The sequence below is a fragment of the Protopterus annectens genome, chromosome 9.part0, assembly GCF_019279795.1.
Source record: "Protopterus annectens isolate FY-2018-M chromosome 9.part0, PAN1.0, whole genome shotgun sequence".
NCBI lineage: Eukaryota > Metazoa > Chordata > Ceratodontiformes > Protopteridae > Protopterus > Protopterus annectens.
The window spans coordinates 977,728,373-977,753,925 of NC_056743.1; the positions used below are offsets into that span (position 1 = coordinate 977,728,373).

At 38.8% G+C, this 25,553-nt stretch overlaps 1 protein-coding gene across 4 annotated transcripts in view; it reads left to right on the forward strand.

Moving 5' to 3' along the window:
* ITGA7 (integrin subunit alpha 7) overlaps positions 1-25,553 on the forward strand; it is an 849,563-nt gene that overhangs the window by 555,228 nt on the left and 268,782 nt on the right. For all 4 annotated transcript variants that reach the window (XM_044083727.1, XM_044083728.1, XM_044083729.1 and 1 more), the window contains exons 6-9: positions 5,582-5,789; positions 6,391-6,584; positions 12,730-12,818; positions 12,993-13,120. In XM_044083727.1, coding sequence (XP_043939662.1) covers positions 5,582-5,789; positions 6,391-6,584; positions 12,730-12,818; positions 12,993-13,120 — 619 coding nt within the window. The remainder of the gene's footprint in view (positions 1-5,581; positions 5,790-6,390; positions 6,585-12,729; positions 12,819-12,992; positions 13,121-25,553) is intronic.

A 25,553-nucleotide genomic window follows, 5' to 3' on the forward strand; every position in this document is an offset into this window, starting at 1 on the left:
AAGAAAACAATTTCCTGCAAGAACCCAGTATGTGATGTGAATACCATTAATGTTCTATTCCTATAAAAAAGTGTCTCTCTAATAACTGTACTGCTCCTCTCCATCCATATAACATCCTGGGAGAGGAATGAGGCCAAGCCTGCCATGTTAGTGACACATGCAGGAGAGTAGGCAGTCACTAGTAGAACTGGCTATGGCAGGTTTGCACCATAAAGTGATGCACCGAGTGGGTGAGGAAATGTGACAATCCCAGCTCAGGACTGGTTGGCAGCCCAGCAAATAGTTTAATTGTAGCCTGACCATTTACCTGTCCATACACTGCTGAGTGGTGGGATGATGTGGGTAGGAAAACACACACACACACACACACACACACACACACACACACACACACACACACACACACACACACACACTGTAAGTTTATTTGCCACCAGTCGGGAGGGGTTAGGAGGGATGGGATGGGGAACTTCACAGGACCAGTGACTAGCCTACTGTCATCTCCAGGTGAAGAAATGGGCCAGTAAGGCCTGCAATTGGAAATGAATAGGCTGGGGAGCTCTCACCAAGTTTAGGAGAGCCAGGCTTTTACCCCAGGAGGAATGCATAAGCCAAAAGAGCACAAGAAGGCTCCCCTTATGGTAGGTCCCGTGAAAGAATGGAAAAAAAACAGTTATAGATGCACTAGCATTAAAATAGTATGATGTGAATAAGCCATCTGTGTTGCAAAATGGTATAGGAGCTCTGATCCTACTAGAAAAGGTAATAGCATAATCAATTGTGGTGTCAGGTGGGCACATATCTGTTGTTTGGCAGTTAGCGGAGGGGAGTAAAGATTAATGAAGAGAACTATCCAGTGAAAAACATAATGAGAAAGAGCTGTAGATAAAGCTATGATGATTGCTATCACTCAATTTTTGGAATATAGGAGCATGCCATTATAGGGACTCTGTCTTTCATCAGCTTAAGTGTAAAAGAATAGAAGGTTGCAAAGCAAAATAAATGCTTCCGTAACATTAGTGATGCCAGTAAATAAGTACAAAGTAAAGAAAATGCCTGGGAGAACACATCAGGGACAGAAATGCTGGTGTGATAAAAAGTGCAAGAAACTATCAGATTTATAGCGTGGAGACAAAGTAAGAATACAAACGCTGCAAGATGTTCTGCAGTCCAAAGCTGAATTAATTGGTGGAGCTGTTGAACTATGAGCCTATGTTATCCACAGGGAAGATGATGGAAAGATATGTAGGAGTCATGGAATCACAGAAATTTACATAAAACAAATATGCTGAAGTTCAGGGAAGTTTTTTTGTGCATATTGATTGGGATTATAACCCCCCCCCCCCCAAGAATGTTAGTGCTGCTGAAAGTGAGCTTTACAAAAGATCGTTTTCACACTAGCTCTGAAGTTGAATACGTATCACCTCTGATTCAGTGGCCAGTATTCATAGATGGATTGCAAAGTACATTGCATCCATGTGTGGGGTCAGTTGCAGGCAGTCTGGCTCAAACCAGTAATGATTTATAGTTCCATTTTGCACTTCAGAATGGTGAAGCCAAATGCACAACAGAAAATATGTGCAAATGACTGTATAATGATATGGAAATGAAATGGAGTACTAAAATGATATTAAAATTTATACAAGGTAAATACAGTCACAAATCATGGTCATCTATAGATGAAATTGTGCAGCTCTGTCCACCTGACTATAAAAGGGCAAAGCATGCCAAACATCCTGGCACTACATATAATCACAGCAACCATTGTGCAGCAGTACAGTATAATCCACAGTGCCACTACTTCCCGAAAGTATGTGTCAGGCGTCAACCACTACCAACATAAATGGTATTGTCTGCATTTGATCAAGAACATCTGAAGAGTTGATTGGGTGATTGTATGGGCCCTGGTTGACATGTTTTACCCAACCATGGAATGGAGAGTAATGTATGGCCTCCCCATACCTGTGCAGGCCAATGTAAGTGTAGTCTTTTCATACTAGCTACAAATACATTTAAAAGACTGTTTACAGGACTCATTAGGTATTTCAGAGGCCTCCATTTCTAGAATATTAAACAAGTTCTTAGAATAATGTTTCTACTTGTGGGGAATGATATATATGAGAGTGCTAACACCATTCAAGCCTTTTACAATATGTCCCATCTCCCTGAGGTACTAATTGCCAGAAATTGCCCACATGTAGCAGTAAAGACCAAACCTGGTCCACAGTCATAAATGTTTGTAAACAGGAAATGCTACCATTCTATGAACTGCCAGTAGTGTGGTACATGTGTCTGCATACCATACAAGCAGTTAACATGATATATATATATATATATATATATATATATATATATATATATATATATATATATATATATATATATATATATATATATATATATATTCACCTAAAACTCCTTTCACTGACAAGTAGTACAATAAGGCAAGTCAAAGGTATATGTCCTTTTCCCCACTGTAGTGAGATCCTGGTGTTAGTATATATAGTTGGGGGGTGGGGGAAGTAGCCCCCCACTTACCTAGGTTTTATGGTGTCTGGTTTTGTTTTACATTATTTGGTAAAAGTCAACTAGGTGGGGGGCACACACCCCCTTAATATATATACTAACACCAGGATCGCACTACAGTGGGGAAAAGGACATGTACTATTGAACTGCTTTAGAGTTCTACTTGTCAGTGAAATGAGTTTTAGGTGAAATGAGTTTTAGGTGAAGTGATATGTACCCATACATGCATATATATATATATATATATATATATATATATATATATATATATATATATATATATATATATATATATATATACATACATATATATATATATATATATATATATATATATATATATATATATATGTTTATATATATATATATATATATATATATATATAGTGCACATCTCAGCTGTATACTGAAATCCCAAAGGGTCATCTAGTTGGTAAGTCCAGGCACTATGGCTAATGCTAATCTATGTGGTTACATTTCCCTCCCAGAGTTCACACTCTGTTTTAGGTGAGGTTAGATACCTGCTGGAGCTTTGGCTATGAGCTCTATACAGAACCCAGAGCATGGATGATCCCCAGTATAACACCACACATAGGTTCATAGATTAGTACTAGGTTAACTGCCCTTGTGGGCCATTTTAAGCCTAGCCTATTTCCCCATGTAAAAATCAAACCCGGCACCTTGTGTTTGTAAGGTATACACCTTAACCATTATACCAACCTCCCACCCATGCACATGCCTACTGTATTGTAGATCATGTGCATAGCCTGCTCAAAGCCTGCAAACACTATCTTGACATGTCAAGGATGGCACTCCAGTATGATCCTACTACAACCTGCAGAATGTTGTTAGCATGTTGCATCCTCCATCGTATAGTGGTGGGGAGACAGGCTTGCAGTGCAGGGATACTGATACAGTTGGACTCCTCAAACATGATCAACAGGGAAGTAACATCAACATCATCATCTGATTATTGATAATTCATATTTCTGTGAACTTCTGTTCTTCTGTAATCATAAGCAACAGAAGTTTGAAATACAGAGGTTACTGTGTAAATTGCTGCAATTAGCGCAGTGATTTTTATCTATGATGTCAACAATGCAGGTTTGGGAATTTACATTTTTTGGAGGATGAGACAAGAATGAAGAAAACAATATTCAGCTCTTAAATGTCTGTTAGGTGACAGTGATCATGGTGACATGCTCTGTGCACTGTGGCACCACAGCACACATATCAGGGAACGACTTAAGAAGGAAAAAAGGCCCTCCTCATTAGTGGGTCTGGAGCCGCAAGGACCTCTCCTTAGGGCGGGTTCAGCCTACATGGATTATAGAAAGGAGAAAAAAACAGAACTTTAAATGGCAGACTAGATGACACACAAGGATGGGAGAAAACTGGAGTAGGAGGCAATATGGGTCAAAGGTTCCCCCCCCCGAAAAAATATTATTTTATATATAAAAAACAGTGAATGCTCCCAGACCACACTTTTCACCTTCATAAGACTGAATGGAATGCCCCAGGGCTTGCACACTTGGCTGACCTGTGGTGGAGGCTGAAGGTTTAGCAGCTGTTTCACACAGTACATGAGGCAATATATACACCAGCACTCACTATTGCTTGTCCAGCCTTCCAGGAAGGATGGGGACATAATCACCTATGTTATAGATAGATGGTTCTCAGCTAAGTATCCAGTATATCTGATAGCAAATCATAGTGGTCAGTGAAGGTGTATACTGATGCCTTTTGAGATGGCTTATATTAAGAACAAATCAAACCATAAAAAATTGCCAAAAGAGCTCAGATTACTACAGAATAAAGCAAGAACTATTTATTAAGTGCTTTTCGCCCCATGTAATTGTGGGACTTCTTCAGATAAAATCCATTAATAAAAATCAACTTATATAGGATTAAAAGAAAGTCATGTGTTCACAAACACCAATGAAATCCATTCCATCCCCAACAACTTCCTTTGAAAATCATTTAAAACATTTTATATAAGATTCCTAAAGATTTTGATAAAAATTTGAGATGAGTCTGCAGTGATACCAGCTTCCTTGTGCTTTTCATGATTCTTGGTCCAGTTTCAGTTTTACTTGTAATTTTGAAGATTTGCACCTTAGATTCCCATTGCAAATAAGAATGTCATCATTAGAACAGATGGCTAATTTGGCAACTAGTCACATAACAGCATCTTCCTAAGCCTATATTGCTACTAGTGTACTACTATGTATATACTCATAGGTAGCCGTGCTCAAGCATTGCATCAGGTATTGCTTAACACAGGAACAATGTTCTCCTTCTCTGGTACTCAGCCATACTCAGTTCATCTACCTTACTCCAGCCCCTGATGATGCAGGTCGTTACCCAAATCTGATAAGCTATTACTGCAGGTAGTAAGTACTATTACCAATACTACTGCCAGCAAAATATATAAATATGTCCAGATCTTCCATTTTGCATCAAAAGTGTTGGTACAGTACGGAATACCATGGATTTAGAGATATTTAAGATCGCCTACCTTGCTTCTAAGGTATTGGTATTACGATTAGGATATTTTCAGTTGTTGTGCTTGTGACGGGTGCAATATTCTCAACTCCTTTCTTGATGATGCAGGTGAATATATGGGAAATTTCAAAGTGCCGATAACGCTGCAACCAAGAACCACACCTGTTGTAGCCTTTACAGCAGTTACTAGAATGGGGGACTTCAGAAAATCAGGATGAGAAACATAAAATCACACACACATACACACCCAGACACAATGCCATGTCCCATACACCTCTCACATATAAACCGTTTATTTAAATATATTTAATTCAGATTATCAATGTGAAAATGCTCCCAGAAGAATGCATTTACAGAGGTTTGGCTGAATATGGTCATTTTTATGTCACTGGCTCACAGCTATCCCAGATTCTCATATGTGTCATTGCAGAATTCAGTTTTGGTTACTACTTCAGCTCCAAACATTGGATCCCATGAAATGATCAGCTTATTTTGTTTTAACATATTGTCTCATAGACTTGTGTACTCTGTGCCCATTGTATTTTAACAGGATTTTCAGTGGATTCGGGGAAAGGGCTCACCAACAAAAGTGAGCTGAGTTTCGTAGCTGGTGCACCAAGAGCCAACCACGTAGGAGCTGTGGTGATCCTGAAGAAGGACAACGTGAATCGACTTGTGCAGGAACATATTCTATGGGGGGAAGAAGTAGCATCTTCATTTGGCTACTCTGTGGCTGTGACAGACCTCAACAATGATGGGTAAGTGAAAACTTGTGGGCAAACTGGCACCTGATTCTTACAAGACAAAACAACAGAAGCATGCAGGAGCAATAAACTGAACCAGCTTACTTAAGTCAAGATGTTCTGTAAAGGTTTTCAACCTGTTTATGGCTTCACAAGTAATTACCAGCTGACTGTTTGCTGACCTCAATGACATTCCTCCTGCTAGAATACTGCTTTTATATATATATATATATATATATATATATATATATATATCTGTAGGCCCTGACATTTCTCAGTAAAATGTATTGCAGAAAGAAGCATATTTCGTTTCTATACATTGTGGATCATAGCTTGTAGATTTCAGAGCACTTAAAATTACAGTATCATGAATGCCAGTATCACATGTATGCATGCAGCCTGAATACAGACCTTGAGCACACTGATCAGCATACAGGAGGTAATGGAAGTTTTTCTGTGCTGGTTTACTAATAGCTTTTTCCAACTACCCCATGATTGTTGTTTGTCTGCATCCTCTGTCATGCCCAACACTCAGAAGTCTTTTTCTTTTAGAAGGGTCTGTCTTTCTGCAAACAAAGTCTGATCTATAGATCACTATTTTCCAATTTTTTTCCAGGTGGATGGACCTAGCTGTTGGAGCACCATATTATTTTGACCGAAGGGAAGAAATTGGTGGTGCAGTGTACATCTATATTAATCAAGTGGGAAAATGGAATGAAGTGAAGCCATCCCGCCTCAATGGAACTTATGCTTCCATGTTCGGGTTGTGTGTTGTAAGCATTGGGGATCTTAACCAGGACGGGTTTGGAGGTGAGGCCATCAAATTACATGACATGACAGTGATGATAGTTTAGGCAGAAAATTAATGGCAAATATTGCATGGACTGAAGTAACATCAGAGTAAAAAATGGTAGAAATCTGACATCAAATCTTTGTTGCACCAGCCCTCATTAAAAATATACCATTCTAACTGTAAGGTAGCATACACACTGTCTGCCATTCTGTAAGTATTTAAAGGTCTATATTAAATAGATGAAATTTCAAAATATGGAACGCTCACATGAGCGGAAATTCAGTAGCTCGAAATCGCTATTGTGAGGGGCTGCACTTCCAACTCCGAGATCTCACTACAGTGAGGATAGGGCAAATACTCCAATCTTCACTGTCCTGCAATCCAAAAAAATAAACATCGACTTTCTGAATTTCCGCACATGTGAGCGTTCGACATTTGAACTTTTATTGATCTAAACTAGACCCGTATTTAAGCTACTATTATCTTGTATCAGTTTTGATGAAACATCATACAAAGGAGGTGCTATACAGTTAGTGGGACAAGTGCTGTTACAGTCAGTGCTGACTGCAAAATGCACACATTTTTGGATGAAGCCACTGTAGGAAATACTCTCCTTTCTCTAAGATGCAGCAGATTCAGAACTGATTGTACTACGTAATGGCTACAGGGGGTTGAAGCACCATGCATGACATGTTTGAGGATTTACCCACCAAGAGAATGTAGAATTAAATTGTTATGTTGAATTCATCTTTTGCAAATCTGTGTGGACTATGACTTTCTGACACAGTTATGACATGGGACCACTGTGACAGATGCCTCTGTGGTCATCACTGAGTGTTACAGGAAGCACTATTAATAAATAACTGCTGCAGGGGAAACTCCCTTTTCCCCAAGGTGATCAACCTCAGAGATGATTCTAATAAGTGAAGACGTGCAGGAGGTGAGGGTACATAGGAGATGTGGAGAGTTTTGCCTTTCATGATAAAGTGGGATTCAAATTCAACTCATCAAACTTGCTTTTAATATGCATGAAATTTGAACTGCCTGCATTTGCAATAACAAGGAGCCCACACCAACCTATTTTTTCTTTTTAAAACAGTACAAATTCACATAAACTGTAACACTTTTATTTGGCTACTATAGAAGAATCAAAAGATCCATAAGTTTGACTCAAACAAAAAATATTTTGAAGTACTAGAACTGAGTCATTTTCCTGTTTTGCACCATAGTTCTAAGCAAGTCTTGGTATGAAATGCTGTTATTCACAAGACACACCTGGTGTTGTTTTACCACATATGTAACACATCCAAAGAGGGTGAAGTCCAGTAAGTGATCTCAGACCAGAGGTGTGAAAAATGCATTTTATGGGCAGTTTTATCATAGGTCTATACCAGTAAATAATGATTAAAGGAATTCTGTGCAGTGCTCTTGTGGGTACCTTTTGTGTTAGTATCTGCACATCCTTCTCCTGTTTGTGTGAGCTCTTACCAACTATTCGTACATCTTAAAGATATGTAATAGGTGAATTTGTGATCCTCTAAGTTACCTGTAAGTCTGTATACCATGTGTGATTGAGTGTGTGCAAGTGTGCGCTCGTGCAGATATATGTGTGTGCAGGTGGGGATAGGCCTGTCTGTCTACCTCCTATAAAAGACTGGAAGCCCACTCAGGATTTGTTTGACTGCCTTCTGTCCACTGAATTGCCTGGTTAGGTTCTGTCTCCCTTGCATCACTGAACTGGATTAAGTGGATAATCAGAGAGTGAATGAATGAATCAATGAATCAATGAATCAATGAATCAATGAAATTACCACCATAACAGCTATAAATAAATTAAATCGGAGGGTCATGCTGCTCAACACTAGAAGTCTAAATCTCAAGATGCACTTGCTCGGAGCACTCCTCAAAATGAAGACATCGACATTTGTGCTGTAATGGAGACCTGGTTTAAAGCAGCAGAAAGCACAATTGCGCTACCAGGCTATAACTCATTCCACATCTTTTGGACCCAGAACATGGACCGAAGCTCCAAAGGTGGTGGTTTCTCCATATACATAAAGGATATGCACACCTCCAGACTAGAAGCCCAGCATAATGCATCTAAGATACTTCAAGTACAACTAACATTGGGCAAAATGGCAATTCAGGTCGTAGCCTGCTATAGGTCCCCAACCATGTCCCAAGACTCTCACTCCAGGTTCCTAAGCACCCTGGAAACTATTAGAGTCCAACCCAACAATCAAGTACTAGGTGACTTCAACTACCCCTCCATCAACTGGGAAAATTACTCATGCACCAATACACTGGAACAACATTTCTAGGAATTCATCAATTCCAATGCCTTAGACCAGCTCATTCTTACCCCCACTAGATGCTGCAACATCCTTGACCTTATTACTAACATGGGCAACTGTTGCTCTACACCAATAGTCAATTCCTCCCTGGTTAGATCCGACCACAAACTAATCACCACTGAAATCCACATCTCACCCACACCCCCCGCAAAGGTAACCACCATGAAAAACTTCTCCAAAGCTGACTTTGGGCTCCTAAAAACAGAGGTGGCTAACGTCATGGCATCATGTCTAGGGAAAATAGATACATGACTGCCGAATCATACACCAATGCACTGTGCGAACATGTACATAAATGCATGGAACTAGCCATACCCGACAGAACCAAAAAAAGGAAGCCAATCTGGTGGTTCCCTGCCATTAATAAACTCTACAATAGAAGGAAGAAACTGTTGCAGAAAAAGGTAAAGTGCCAAGACTGGAAAAACTCCCTTATCAGCCTCAACAAAAAGCTGAGATCCCTCATCTTATCCTCTAAAGCAAGCTATGAAGGCAGAAGTGCAGCAGACACTAAAAACAACCACAAAGCCTTCTATAGTTATATCAAGAATCTTCATGGCAATACCTAGGTTTGCTCTGAGTTACTGCACAATGGTACCTCCTATACTGACCCAACAGATATTGCCAACATACTGGCTGACAGATTCAGTGCCAACTTTACCCCTCTCTCCCCCCTAAAGGACCAATCATAATACTGGAGGAATACCAGGCACCCAGCATTACTGCAGCACATGTTAAAGCTGCATTACAGCTTCCATGGGACCCGACAATATCCCTAGATGTGTTTTACATGAACTACAAAGTGAACTGGCACCACATCTGTGTGCCCTGTTCAGTCACAGCCTCACCTCAGGATTTGTCCTTACCGAATGGTGCACCACTACAGTCATCCCTCTCCATAAAGGGGGCGCGAGTACAGACCCCAGGAATTATCGCCCCATTAGCCTGATGAGTCTGATATGTAAGGCTATGGAGCACATCATCATGGAGCAAATTAACAAGGATATAGGGAATCTCCAAACTCTATATCCCACTCAGTTTGATTTTGTGAAAGGTAGATCGTGCCTGCTCAACCTAGTTGACTTCTTTGAGTCAGTCACCAGATGAGGGCATGGCAGTTCATACAGCCTACCTTGATCTGGCCGAGACCTTTGATACCATTCCCCACTCAGGAATTATTGATAAACTCACCAAACTAGGCATCAACCCCTATATCAATAGGTGGGATGCAAATTGGCTCACAGATAGAACCCACAGTGCGAAAGTAGCGGACTCCAAGTCAGACTGCTGAGCAGTCATGAGTGGAGTCCCACAAGGATCGGTCCTGGGTCCTCTCCTGTTTGGCATCTACTTATCAGAAGTCCAGGCCAACACGGACTCTGGCTAACCAAGTTTGCAGATGACTGCAAGCTGGGAGCCATTATTAACTCCCCAAGTGATGTAGACATTCTACAGAAAGGCCTCACTGAGACCAATGACTGGTGTCGAAACCATGGCCTTAAGCTTAATGCCAAAAAATGCATCATCATCCCCTTTAGGAAAAACTCAGTTCCCACTAATTACTACATCGATGGGAGCCCACTGAACACTGAAGGCGTTATAAGAGATCTGGGGGCACAGGTTGACAGCAACCTCTCCTTCGACCCCCACATTGCCACTGTGGTCAGAAAGTCCTTCAATATGGCACATCTCATTACCAAGGGTTTTGCATCCAGGAAGAAAGAGGTCATCATCTCTCTCTACTCTTCCCACATTAGGCCAATCATCAAGTATAATGCCTCATTTGGCATGTACCTCACTAGACACATGCAACAGCGGGAAAGGCCACAAAAGTACCTCACAAAGAGGATCCTAGGCCTTAAACACATGTCCTACATGGACAGACTCAAAAAACTCCAGCTATTCTCTGTCTCATATCATCTACTAAGAGGCAATCTCTGCTCGACTTACAAAGCTATGTCTGACCCAGTTCTGTTAGAAATGCTACATCTAAAGAAATCCCAATCCCTCTGCACCACACGCTCCAGAGACCCCAACCTCACTACCACAATCAACAGAACATGCTGGAGAAACAAGTTCATGAGCCAGAGACTGCCCATGCTCTGGAATAGACTTCCCATACATGTCAAGCAGAGCACCTCACTGGCCCTCTTCAAGAGAAATCTTGATGAGTGGATGGGAAATAGAAAATTTACCCCGGGGGTCACTCCAGAGGCACTGTGAATTAACATTAGGTGGCATGACGCCAGGGCACTTCTATGGGCTAGGCTTGTAAAGGCTCCAGGGCCATTAGTCTAGTGCACACCTATGAATCTATGAACCTACGAAATGCTTTTACTGACATTCTTCTTTGCACCTGCTATCATTTTCTCTGCAACCTGGTTATTTTTTTTTTGGTACCGAAGCACACCTGCTTTCTTCTGACTTTGTGTAAGTCATTATGCAACTTTCAGAATCAGTGTCATTGTAGTTGTTCCAGGATAAATCTATGTGGATGGCTTCTTAAATCATTGTATGCAAATAGTACATTAGTAGGCTAGACAGGGGGGACCATTTGCAGTCTTGCATTGTCTTTCTTCCACTGTAATGAACTCAGTTCATAATATATTGAGGAGATCCATGTCTGCCAGCTGTCAACACATTGAAGAGATCCAAAAAAGGTGCATATATTGTAGTGCATGACATTGTGTCCACTACAATGCCATCTCCTATGTCTGCCATAATGTTGCTATCTCTACTCCTATGTAGGGTCACCTAGATGACAGTACAAGTTTTGAGTTTGAAGACTTCCTTCCTTATGTCCCAACCTTTCTCTCTCCATAAAGTACTAGGGCAACTTATGAAGTACTGAGTCCAGCATATTATAGGTTCATAGGTAGCTGCTAGGCATGCAGTAAATAAGACCACTGAGGAGCCTGGCCCCATTTCCTAACTGTCCCAAACAACTGTCTGATTAAGTGACCTGCTCAGAATCACAGATCAGGCAAAAACAGAATGACGGAATCGAATTATGGACTACAGAAAGCAGCTCATTAACAATTCATAGCCTTGGTCCTGTGTGCTGATGTATAAAATGCTGCATAGTCATCTGTTACAGCACAGACTTTGTACCCAAATAGCTACACATCTTCACCAGTGGATTCTTAACACATCTATTAATGCAGTATTTAGTCCAACTGCTACAAGTTCAAATTGTTCAAATGAAGAAAGCAAGCTTGACAGCTAAAAATTTAACATTAAAGTGATATTTGTGCTTAATTAGCAAATCAGCATTAAAATGATTGGCATTATAGCATATACGAGAAGGACTGCAAATAATTATTCTGAATATAGAACTGTGAAATTAGATTAGTTGCTATGTCTAAATTATTTGAGTTTCTGTTATTGCATTAGTACTTAGAGCTGGAAAGAAATGTAAACATTTTGATCTGTAGGTTCTGTAAGAGACATAGGGAGACTAGCTGTAAGAAGAATTATCTTGTTTCCATGTATTCACAATTTTAATTAAATGACTATTTTCCTTGCCACATGTGGTGCTGTTTCATATGCTGGCAGTCTTTGTCATGCCATATTCTACATACTTGACTTGATAACCTCTTACTTTGGATTATGGCCAAAGTCATGTAATAGCTAAGAGTACCAAATATATTCTATCATATAGGTTGGTGAAATGTGTCTTAAGACCTTTTGTTATTCAGTGGGTTAAGTCTAAAAAGCTGGAATCCATTTGTCGCATATAGCTAGGGGAAAAACTATTGAGAATACTGTAGCCTTCTGCTGTGCCTTTCATCATCTCTTTCTCTCTCAGATATTGCTGTAGGAGCCCCATTTGATGGGCATGGGAAGGTTTACATATACCATGGAAGCAGTCTGGGAATTAACTCCAAGCCTGCCCAGGTGAGTACATCAAAAACATCTCTACTCTGTTACCTTCTGATTTCTTTTGATAAAAGTAGTGGATGATTGAGTAATTAACCATCTAATCTGTTGATATGAAACATAAATGCATTACAGAGCATTACACTCAGCTAAGACCTGACTTCATTTATCAATGTTCTTCTCTTCCTCCAGGTCTTAAACGGTGAAGGGGTTGGGGTGAAGACTTTTGGATATTCTATCTCAGGCAGACTAGATATAGATGGCAACACCTACCCTGATGTTGCTATTGGCTCTCTATCAGATTCTGTTGTCCTGTACAGGTGAGAAGAAAACAATGCTGGTATCATACATGTCAAAGCATCTGCTTTAAAATTGTCTTCTTTGTTTTTTAAAGTATAGTAGGTAACCAAGCATTTTATCACATCTTTCTGTGTACCTTTTTATTCTGTGACTGTGTACGCATGGAGTTCCCTACCACCTCCACTCCATCTGCTTATTTCTCCATCATCATGCTGATAGGAAACTAGAATGGGATGAAACCTAAAACTGAAGGAAGCATCACATACATGTTCTTTTTTCTGTTTCTGGTGCCATTAAAACCTCTAAGATAGTATGGCTTAAGAAGAAAGGGTCTCCTAACTTATTTGGTGTTGAAAAGTAAGTAAGTAGCCATAGCAGTCTTATCCAGGTCATGCCACCAACTATGCAGATTTCTAAGCTTATACTGTGGTTTCATACTAAGCTTATACTGTGCTTTCATATCCAACTACTTGGCTCTCCTACTTAGACTGTTTATTTGTTCCCACCAGTGAAGTGGCTGAGAACTTTTTTCTTTAATGTTTGGCTATATTTCTGGTTGTTTGTCCATATCTATAGTGGTTTGCATGACTTGGAGAGTTTCTAGCTAAGCAAGACAGCAAAGTTTCAGAGAACAGTTCCCATACAAAAACTTATAAAACTTATAAACTCAGAAAATTTCCTAGGTGCATGGTGAGTTGTTTTTTGAGAGTCTTATTTGGATCAAGCTGAGAATCTTCTGGTTTTAGGTATGCAGATCAGGACTTCCATGGAAAGAGTCTTTCTACAAAAGACAGAACACAAGATATTCTTGATTTCCTGTGTATAAGTATCCTCAAATCTAGACAGGCACCTCTGCTGCTGATGAGCTGTATCCTCAGTCTAAAGGCCTGTGCATTTCCAGTTAATATCAGCTGTGGTGCTGTGGTTAGCAAAGCATCAGTACTTCGATCAAACCCTTATTCCCAAAGGAACAAAATGTTGTACCATCACACTTCATCAAATAAGAATGTGACAGCTTATAATAAACCCAGGAGGAGATGCTTTTGATTAGAAGAAAAACCTGTATAAATTCTGTCACAGCTTTGTTGGAATCATTTTCAGACATTAGCCAGCTACTGATTATTTTAGGATCAGTTTAGAGCCATGTTGGAGAACAGTTGGTAGTGTGATATGGTCACCTGCAGAAGGCAGGCAGCAGTAATGTAGCCATGAGCTTAAGGGCCAGTGAGTCTGCAGGCTGGACACTCACCTTTGATTCTGGAAAGATCATAAGACTGTTCTTGCCCCAGTTCTGATCCCACAGTGTAGCATGTAGGCCTGAGATGCTGTTCATCAGATGAAGCTTTAAAAGGAGATCCCATCTGCCTGAGCTGGTGGTACCTGAGGTGAATGTTAAAGATCCCATAACATTAATCAAAATGATATGGAAATTTCTCCTATGTCCTGGCCACATTTCCCTCCCTCTGTTTAAGTATAATTTCAAGTCTCTCCTGGAAACAGGCCACAAGAGCAGTGGAACTAACTTGGTCAGGAAAAGGTAAATAAATAAAATCTCAACAACCTGAATAAAGCAAAGCCTTTCAACCTTCCTACTGACTCCTTGGTTCCAAAAGTTCATACATTTTCAGTACACCTTCCTGATCTTTAATGCCAAAAACTCCCCTACTCATGATTTTATGGTTAGTTACATGATGACAGTAAGAAAAATAACAGAAGTGTGAACACTCAAATTTTTTGTTAAAAATGTTTAGTAGTAGGTACTTCTAGATTGAGAGGTGGACTCTCCTTGAGAAAAAGAAAAAAGAGGGAGAGAACATGAAAGTTAGTTATGGGTAGGAGAGGAGCTGGCAGGAAAGGAAGTCTGAAGACTGTAAGATGGGAATGGAGTAAAGTGGTAATGGAAGCACTGGAAAGGAAAGATAAACAGTTCTATGTTATTTCATCAAATGGCTATTCAGTGAAGCCACTCTTCATCGAATGGCGAATTTTAAGTAGGACAAACAAGTGGTTGGCCAACCGAGTGACTGCAGGAAAAAAATTTTAAAACCTGCCGAGGTGGGGAGCTACGCCCCTCCCAACTAAATACACCAACTTCGAGATCGCACTACACTGGGGAAAAGGGCAAATTCCAGAAGGTGGTCAACTACTGGATAGGACAGAAATAGGCATATGTTCACCAGTTTACAAAATATGCAACAAAATATAGGAGATTTAGAATTTTTGCTCGGAAATGTTTATACAAATATTTTTCATGGCTGGGAGACTGATGAAGATGCTCCCCAAAATAGTGGATAAATGTTGGAGATGTGATAGTGAACTGAGGTAAACCTGGGCAGAAATGTTTTAGGAAATTGATAAGTTAGAAAATTTTCAAAAATTAGTTACAAGGTCTGACAGGTAAGGTGCGTTGAAGAGATTAGACCAACTACAAGATATATGTATCTGTTGGGATGCGTGCAGAATGTGCCAAGTGAATTTCAGAGATCTAAATGGCTTATACTGGAGTTAGCAAAGAACGCTATAATAAGAAATGGAAATGGAAGGATTGTCCACATGTGACAGAAGTTAAAATAAGAAATGGAAATGAAAGGATCGTCCACATGTGACAGAAGTTAAAATAAGAAATGGAAATGGAAGGATCGTTCACATGTGACAGAAGTTAAAATAAGAAATGGAAATGGAAGGATCGTCCACATGTGACAGAAGTTAGGGGAAATGATAACAAAGGTGGCAGAATTGGAAAAGGCAATTTAGATGAAAGATAAGAAAACACATATTAAAAAGTGAAAAATATGGATAGAAATGTATTAAATGAGTTAAAATTAAGTAAGGAAAGGGGAAAGGAGTAGGTCTGAAGAGGAGATGACCATGCAATCCAGGGGCAGGGGAGGATGTTGGTCTTTACTGACAGAGAAACAATAAGATTTGATAATTATGAGGTCTAGTTTTAGTGTGTTTTTAGGTTAAGCTGCAATAGCATGTTAAGCGACATATAGTGGTGTAAGAAACTATTTGTTATTCACTGTTATTAAATATTGTTAATTGTCTGTAGATATGAAAGGTTCATTAATTGTAACCATAATATTTTAAAAAGTTGTTTAAGCACTCAAATTTTTTGTTAAAAATGTTTAGTAGTAGGTACTTTATAATCTAGATTGAGAGGTGGACTCTCCTTGAGAAAAAGAAAAAAGAGGGAGAAAACGTGTTTGTGAAAGAAAAGAGAGCTTTCTTAGTAATGGGATTGTCTTAGGAACATCTTATTAACAAGATGTGGAGTAGCAGTTGGGGTAGTGTAATTTATATATTAGGAATTTTCAGTGAAGAATTAATCATTGTTCTTATGAAGTTAATTTGCTTTCGTGAGTTTGTCATACTAGTGTTCACGGGAGCTAAGAATAAATATAAAGTGATAGATGTGGTGCACAGAAGTTTGAAGGAACTTGGTATTTGACTGAAGTCCCAGGATAAAACTGGGCAAAACAATAATCTTTTATTGGGCTGATAATGGCATTGTTAACCCCTTAATTGCAGGTTATGAGTAAAAGCACAGCAAAATGTGAGTGCTGGGTTTATTGTTCTAATACATCTTTGTTTTTCTTGTTTTATAATCAGCATGAAGCCAGTTTTAACAGAAGAAAATCATTTGCGAGGTACTTGTTGTTAGTTGTACAGCCAAATTATTACTCCACAACTTCCCAGTAAAATCAGTGTGAATTTTAACCTGGAAGTGAGAAGTTAATATAGTTCTAGATAGGAAATAAAGGAATATTTGTTGAAATGTGTAAGGTTATGTACTATGCTGATATGTGGCTGCTTTTGAACATTAGTTTGTTTTCTTATTACATGGGTAGAGTATCTGGAAATGTATCTGAGCTAAAGATTTTATGAGGCATAGAGGTAAAAATCCATTCACTTGATGTTCCCTTATTACTGCTTTATTATAATGGGTGGGAATGGTGAATAGCTGTCAGAGATCATAGAGATTTATTGATTGGTTAGGTGAGTCAGTGGAGAAAGACAGATGGTCGATATTAAAATCACACAGTATGAATGTTTCTTGAGAGATGCTGGATGAGACCCAGCAGAAGTCTTCTGCGATAGAGAAGGCATTAATAGTTGGCAAATAACTATCTATAATGGATAATGTTTTGTTTTGGTTGAGTTTGAGGGTGTATATAAGAATTTCTGCCTTACCAAATTGTGGAGGATTTAGTGGTATAGGGGTTGCTACAGAGAATTTTTTCTATATTATTGTGACTCCACCGACAGTCAGATTTCACTTAGTGCTACTATGCCTGAAGCATGTAGGTTAAGCCAGGCATGGAACTGCGGCATTTTGTTGTCGATTCTAATATTTGTGTGTGATGTTAAGAAAGAACAAGCAGTGTTGTGCTGTATTGGAGGGGTTGCAGAGTTAAAGGTTTGTAAGGATGAAGTTGATCCAGGGTTTGGATGGATATCACCACTGAGTTTTAGTTTGGGGAAAGAAATGTTGGTTAAAGGATAAGCATTTCACTTTAATTTTAGCTTATTTATTATGGTGTTGTGTAAGTGTAGGTTTTATTTGAAAAAGTCTCTGGTATTGGGAGATAATAATGTGGATGTTATCTTAACTGAATTAAGGGTTGAGTATGCTACACCATGTTGGATAGTACAGCTAGGATGATGGTGATGGGCTGTGTGGAAGTATGAAGGTAAAGATGTTAAGCGGGTGAGTAGCAGGAGAAGTGAGATCCAGCATGGAGATTTGTATCATGGTGGTTAGATGTAGGCTCATATTTTGACAAGTTTAGGGATAGAGGAGATGGTGGAAAAAGAGGGGTGATGTGTTGTATTGGGAAACAATATGGTGCTGAAGTGTTGGTATGTAAGAGGATAGGGAGTGGTATGATATGTAGGACAGAAGAGAGGAATGGAAAGTGGAGGGAGTATTCAATGAAATATGGGAGAGACTGCAAATAGTTAATGTGTGCAGGTGTTATAGACTTGGATTGGTTGAGCTTTGAGGTGGGTGAAGATGGGGGGGTTAAATTTAGAGTGAGTGAGAGTGGCTGGGAATACAGGATAGGTTAGAGAGTGGAGTGAGGGTGAACAGAGTACATTCCACTTGCTTAAAATGTTGTGGGACAGAAAATAATCAGTGAACTAGGCCAAAAGACAATAAATATTGGTAACTGTTATTATTTCCACTTTACTGTATAAAGTAAGTTATATAAAACAGGGAATTAATGAGAACGTTTACACACTTGCTATGTAGGGCACTGGTAGCAAGAATAGTTTGGAACATAAAAATAAGATGAAAAAAATAAATAAGAGAAATGAGAGTAGGGTGGTTTGACAAAATCTACTGGTTATTTGGGAAATGTTAATCAAGAAGTGAAATTAGATTAATAAAAAACTGCTCGTTAATTACCCAATGTTAAAAAACAGGGGGAATAGGTTTACCTAATGCAAACCTATGAAATATTGTTGTTAAAAGTAAACTAGCTATTGATAGATGGGGGGTTGCATAAAATATCAGAATATGTGAGAGGTGTATATTAAAAGATGCCTATACACTATTTAAAACTAGGTAATGCAGTTTTAGTGTTTGACAAGTTATACTATACTATCTAATATACATGACTACTATGGCCTTGCTGTAGTGTGTATACCTTACACAAATATGACAACAAAGGTCTGACTCCTTGAAATGAAGAAATGTGAATAAAAACCTATCAAAACATCTATTTACAGAGGTTATAAATCCAGACCAAGGTAGTAAATAGGCTGTCCTTGACTTTGTCTTTAGCAGGTTACCCCTGATGTCCAAATGCTTGCTATTGCCTATAGTATTCAAAACTAAGTGGCAAGCACAGGTCGGATGGGTGACTGGGTCTGGTTGACTGAGGAGGAAAGTGCACTGTTCAAAGTCAAAAAAATATAAGAACTAAAGAGATGTGAGAAAAAAGTAAAACAGGTAAGAGAGAAGGCAAAGGGATGCAATACTGACAAGTACTTTAGGACATAGAATTCACATAATTTTGCCACCATTCATTACTACAGAGCCTCTGAGCCAGCTCTGGTTAAATAATACAATGCCAGTAGCTATACCCCAGGCCAGAGTAGGACGGACAGGGCTAGGTTACAAGCATTTACATCCAAAGTAGTGGGACACTGATAACAGTTTGATCAGGGTATTATTAAAGTGGCATAATAATACAGTGGAATCTGAATACTGCAGTTTAGTAAGGACAGCACTGCGTACAGCAGAGTAGCAAATATTCAACTAAGCATTTGTAAGCATATTATGTGATAACAATCTAAGTATACTATGTGTAGAACGATGATAAGTATACTATGTGTACAATGATGCTAAGTATTCAATGTGTACAATAATGCTTAGTATACTATGTGTACAATGATGCTAAGTATTCAATGTGTACAATAATGCTTAGTATACTACGTGTACAATGATGCTAAGTATTCAGTGTGTACAATAATGCTTAGTATACTATGTGTACAATGATGCTAAGTATATTATGTGTACAATGATGCTAAGCATACTATGTGTACAATAATGCTAAGTATTCTATGTGTACAATAATGCTAACTATACTATGTGAACAATAATGCTAAGTATACTATGTGTACAATAATGATAAGTATTCTATGTGTACAATAATACTAAGTATTCTATGTGTACAGTAATGCTAAGTATACGATGTGTACAACAATGCTAAGCAATTGCTTTTGAAGAAGTGGGGCAGCTTCAGCTTTCCACTACTGTCACATGTGGAAAATGGGCTGTAAAACATCAAATTGCTGCTTTGGAGGTTTACAAGATTATTATTATTAAAAGTACTACTCTGAAATTTACAAAGACATAATATTGGCAATGGCATTAAATGTTAAATTGTATAGACATGTCTAAGCCCTAATTAATATCAGCTGATACACTGAAAAATATTTGCTACTCTGAAAGTTTTACAAAAAGAAAGCAGGAGATGGCATCAAATATTAACAATGAGCGAGCAGATCTAAGAACATAAAATAACATGAACGTTTGGATTGCTTACTCAGAATGTAGTTCTCAGGTATTTTGATTTTATGTGTATGATTCTAAACTCAGTACAACAGCAAGTACAATACTGCATCACTACAACTATATCATAGCATGTGAGTGGAATGTATGCTCAGCAAACACTATCAAATACTCCCAAACAATAATGCATGCATAATTAAGTAATTAGCACTTGAAGACTGATAAACAGATTGTCGTAGTACAATAGTGAATATATCTTTTCAGAAGTAGCCAAACATAAGCAAAAATGGGAATAAATATGTAAAAAATACCAGCACAGAGTAAAATCCTAGGTTCCTGCATTGGCCTGCTTCAGCTGCAGTCTAACAGCTTAGCACATCTCTTCATACATATGGATGTTAATTGGACTTAAATTCCATATTTACAACTGATGTCAGGCTTATATTTGATAAAAATATATTTGGAATGTTAAAAATATAATTTACAAGGCATGCATAGTGCTCCTGTATGAGTCCATGAGGGAAGCACATCAAAAATATTTTTTTTTCACTTTTACCTCAACTGATGAGGAGGGTTATTGTAGAAGCAGCTTGAGATACATTACTTGGGCTATTTCCTGTAAAAAGACTTGTTTTATCCAGTATGAAACTTATTTTTTATTCAGTTATTTAATTTAATCTCTGCTTTTTAATACTATATCTTGGTATTTTTTAAATCTGTCTATTACTTTGTGTTAGTATTGTTGTCTAGATTCTTTATGCTATTTTGGAGCTTTTCTCCCTGGGCTTCTACTGAAAATGAAAATATATCCAGTTAGACTAGCCCAATAAACAAATGTAAAATAAATAAATAAAATAAATAATTTTTGGCAATCACTTTTGATTGCCAGAAGTGGTTACCTGTTAGGTGGGCCATCAGTGGATGAAAGCAAAGAGCAGTTAGGAAGAGGATCACAATAGACTGATGATTGCTGTGGCTTGGGTGGGGTGTGGGCAGACCATAGTATATGAAAGGTCTAATAAGCAATGCATTTGCTGTGATTGTTTTTTTTTTTTTACATTTTCTGGCAGGAAACCAGATAGGTCTATGACCAGTAGCAACAGCATGAATTGCCCACAGCACCATTATACCTTTTTTATTTTATTTATTTATTTATTTTTATGATAGTAAATATGGGAGGTGAGATGTTGGATCTCAAGTAATTGGAATGCTTTTCTGCAGCTATTCACCACTTTTGGTAATCATACATGAAAGAGGATTATATGTTGCGGCTGTCTGCTTGTGTGGGGGGATGTGTAGAAAGCTAAGGACAATTAAATGACCACTTCTGAATGATTGTTGATGTGGTTTATTTGGGAGATAGTATCTGTCAAAGAGCAATGTGGCAATTATGTGATTCAATCTCAGAAAGGGCACATTCCCCTGCACTGAATCAACATACATTTGTGTGTGTGGGGGGGTGTTTGATTGCACCCAAGTAGTATATTAGAAGTTCATGATTTTTTTTTTGCTTTAAACTGCATTTCCACTTGGGATTCCTATGACTAAAGTCCAGAATATGTATACTAAGTTCTCAGTTAAGAAGTAAACATCCTTGATATTTCACTCCAAAAAACACATATTTTCACTTTTAGTATGCTGAGGCTATAGTGCTATCAAGCAGCTGAATCTGTGGAGTCAAATTCAGAGATCTGCTACATTGACAGATCTGAGCTTAGAATTGTAGTCCTAAATTTGTTTTGTAGCTGAGTATCCTGTTGTTATCACCTGAAAGTTCCATAATGAAATCTCAATGAGTGACTGAGGTATAGCCTTTAAAATACAGGTCCCAGTGGCTTTAGTATATACGCCTTTACTGTTGAGTCTGATATCCGCCGTTATAACTGGCTTTTATTTTGGATGTTGTAGTGAACATCTGTTCAGAACTATGAGTACAGTAATGGCCTAAAATGCCCCCTGTATTGTTTTTAATAAGTAAAAATCCTATTCATTTCTCCTTACTACATATGTATTTTTCTTTCACTGGTTGTGGCCCCCACCTCCACAGTTTATGTATTCCTGTGCACCAAACTCCTTTACAAGAAGATAAAGATTTGTCTTTATAGCTGAAAACACAAGCTAAGCACATTTTACAGATGAAAATCATGATATAGTACTCTGAGAAATGTAGAAGAAGTTCATGATTATTAAAGTGGATGAAACGAGTAAAGATTGAGTTGTGGTATTTTTCCTGTTTCAGTCATATACTGGCATTTTCTTATTTGGTTTCTTTCATGTGTGTCAGTGAAGTGTTTAATACTCTGAGAAATGTGTTATAATACTTTTTCTGGTTACAGTGAAATGGTCTAGATGCCAACAGTAGGTTTATAAACTCATTTGGATGTTCTGGTTTTTGACATTTGTTTACAAAAATAATATATATATATTGCATTTTTTTTCAGGCTGGCATACATAGTATCTTATTAGTGTGACATTCAGCATTTGATCACTATTGCACTAACCTTAGTTATATGGGCTTATATTCTGCCAAGGATATAACAGCCAGACAGCTTCCAAAGCTAAAAGGCCTTCCCTGTGCCCAAGCCATTATCAGATCAGGTGGAACTGAAGCAAAAAAGTGGTTTGGAAACCAAGCCATTCAGAGGTTTCTTACCACCAAAGAATACTCATTTTGCAGGCTTTCAAGGATCAAGGGTTGGCTAATGTGTTGCAGATTGCTTGTCTATCTGTCCAGCTGAAGGGTTAGGGCCTATCTGATATGTTCTCAATGTGAAATGCTTGCCAGAACACAATTGACTGTCAGGTATATTCTCAATGCTGCAATGTTAGTTAGGATACAAACAACTCTCATGACTGCCTTCAATGATGACCTATCCAGATGGCTGCCAACCCATACTGGGGATATCTAGTAGGTGAGGTGAGTGGGCAAAGTCAGACTGGAGAAGCTTTATGGTTTGTAGATATGAGAGCAAAAAGCACATAGGAAAAAGTAGTCACCCTACCCCACACTGAGTGACTAGCATTGTCTGTTACAGAAAATCTCTTTCTAAGGAAACGCATAAAGGTGAATGACATTTTAGGACATTGATCTTTTTTTCCACTGTTAAAGCTGTATCATACATACTATTGGTCATACCAGAGACCCCCATTTCTTAAACCTGGTGACCGTAATAAGTTACCAGTTATTTTTTACTTCCTCTTCTTGATGAAGTCCTCAAAAGAATTGTAGCAAATCAGCTGGCTGAGTGCATCCTCCTTGATGACTTGCTTTCTCATAATCCATATAAGTTTCAGTCTGGGTTTCAGTACAGTAACAACTGTCTAAAACATCAGTGACTTTTTTTTTAATAATATGATTACTGGAGTGGTTACTAGTGCAGTCTTAATCTTAATAGTCATCCCAATCAGTGAACATTATCCATTTCAAAGACAGGATGGATAAATTAGGCTTCATTTCAGGGTCTGTAACCTTCTGTTTCAGCTGTCTAACAAACTTAAAGCTAAGATTAAGCTCCTCACCAAACCATTATCTTCTTAGGTTCACACAAGGATCTTTTTTGCATCTGTATTATTCCCGTTCTTTATCAATAACTTTAATGGGAGTATTCCTGGATATGAATGTGCTGTGTTACACATATGTATGTCCTTTTCTTTTTGCACTAAAAATTAGTATAGGATGTTACAGCTAACTATTTTTGTTATTTAATTTGACCAATCATAACCTAGTTATAAGTAGAAACAAAACAATAAACAGAACATACCAGTCTGAGGTAAAACCTAAAGGGAGCAATTAAATTTAGTAATACAGAATACTGCCAAAGAAAGCTAACCAACATAGGTTCATAGGTGTGTACTAGGCTAATGGCCCTGGAGCCTTTACAAGCCTAGCCCATAGGATTACCCGGGCATCGTGCCACCCGACCTTAATTTCCAGTGCCTCTGTTGAGTAGAGCCACTGGAGTGATCCCCAGGGTGAATTTTCTATTTCCCATCCACTCATCAAGATTTCTCTTGAAGAGGGCCAGTGAGGTGCTCTGTTTGACATGTATGGGAAGTCTATTCCATAGCATGGGCAGCCACTGGGTTATGAGCCTGTCTCTCTAGTACATTCTGTTGATTGTGGTAATGAGGTTGAGGTTAAAGCGTCTGCTGGCAAAACCCGGGAATGAACCAGGGACCTTTCGATCTTCAGTCTAATGCTCTCCCAACTGAGCTACATTCTTCATTTTTAATGGCCTCAAATTCAGCCTCTTATCCAGCTTAGCAGAAAATGTGTTATTTCATGTAATATCATACAACAGCACCAAAGAACAAGATACATCATCAGTGAAAAAGCATTTGGGTTGTACATTACGTACAGAAGTTTGCATATTAAATGCTGCTAAGATTTCCACGTTTCTTAATGCTGGTGGGATACAGTTTCAAAGATCAGTAATTTAAAAAAGTTGTACAAGTGCTGTCTAAAGAGTGTGCAGTCATAGGTTCATAGGTTCATACTAGGCTATCTGCCCTAGGGCATTTATAAGCCTAGCCAGAGTGTGTGTGGCTTTCACCACCCCTTAGGATGAAAATACTATACCCATTAGTTTGCTGTGCCTCTGTCCAGCAGTGATACAGAGATGATTCCCAGGGTAAACCTACGATCTCCCATCCACTCGTCAAGATTTCTCTTGAACAGAGTCAGTGAGGGGCTCTGCCTCACATGGACTGGGATTCTGTTCCATACTGTAGGGAGTCTCTGGGTGATGAATCTGTCCCTCCAGCATGTCCTATTTATATCCGTGTTGAGGTTTAAGTCTCTTGCTCTCGTGGCTCTGGTGGATTTGGATTTTTTGAGGTGGAGCATGTCCATTAATTCCGGGTTGGACATGGCCTTGTATGTCAGGCACAGATCACCTCTGAGCAGACGGTATGCGACTGAATAGAGCTGGAGTTTCTTCAGTCGGGCATCGTATGACATATGTTTGAGCCCCTTTATCCTTTTGGTGAGGAACTTTTGGGGTCTTTCCAACTGCTGCAGGTGTCAGGTAAGGTACATTCCGAATGGGGCGTTGTACTCAATCATTGGTCTGATAAGTGAAGAGTACAGGGGTACAATGACCTCTCCTGATCTGGATGTGAATCCCTTCATGATCAGGTGGGCAATGTAGAAGGTCTTCCTAACCACTTTGGCAATGTGAGTGTCAAAAGAGAGGTTACTGTCAACTTGGGTCCCCAGGTCCCTGATAACTTCTTCCGTGTTTAATGGATTACCACCTATGTGGTAATTAGGGGTTACCTTGTTTTTCCCAAAGGGTATGACTATACATTTTTGGCATTTAGCTTAAGGCCATGGCTCTGGCACCAGTTATCCATTTCTATGAGACCTTTCTGGAGGATGTCTGTGTCTGATGGAGTGTCAATTATGGTGCCCAGTTTGCAGTCATCTG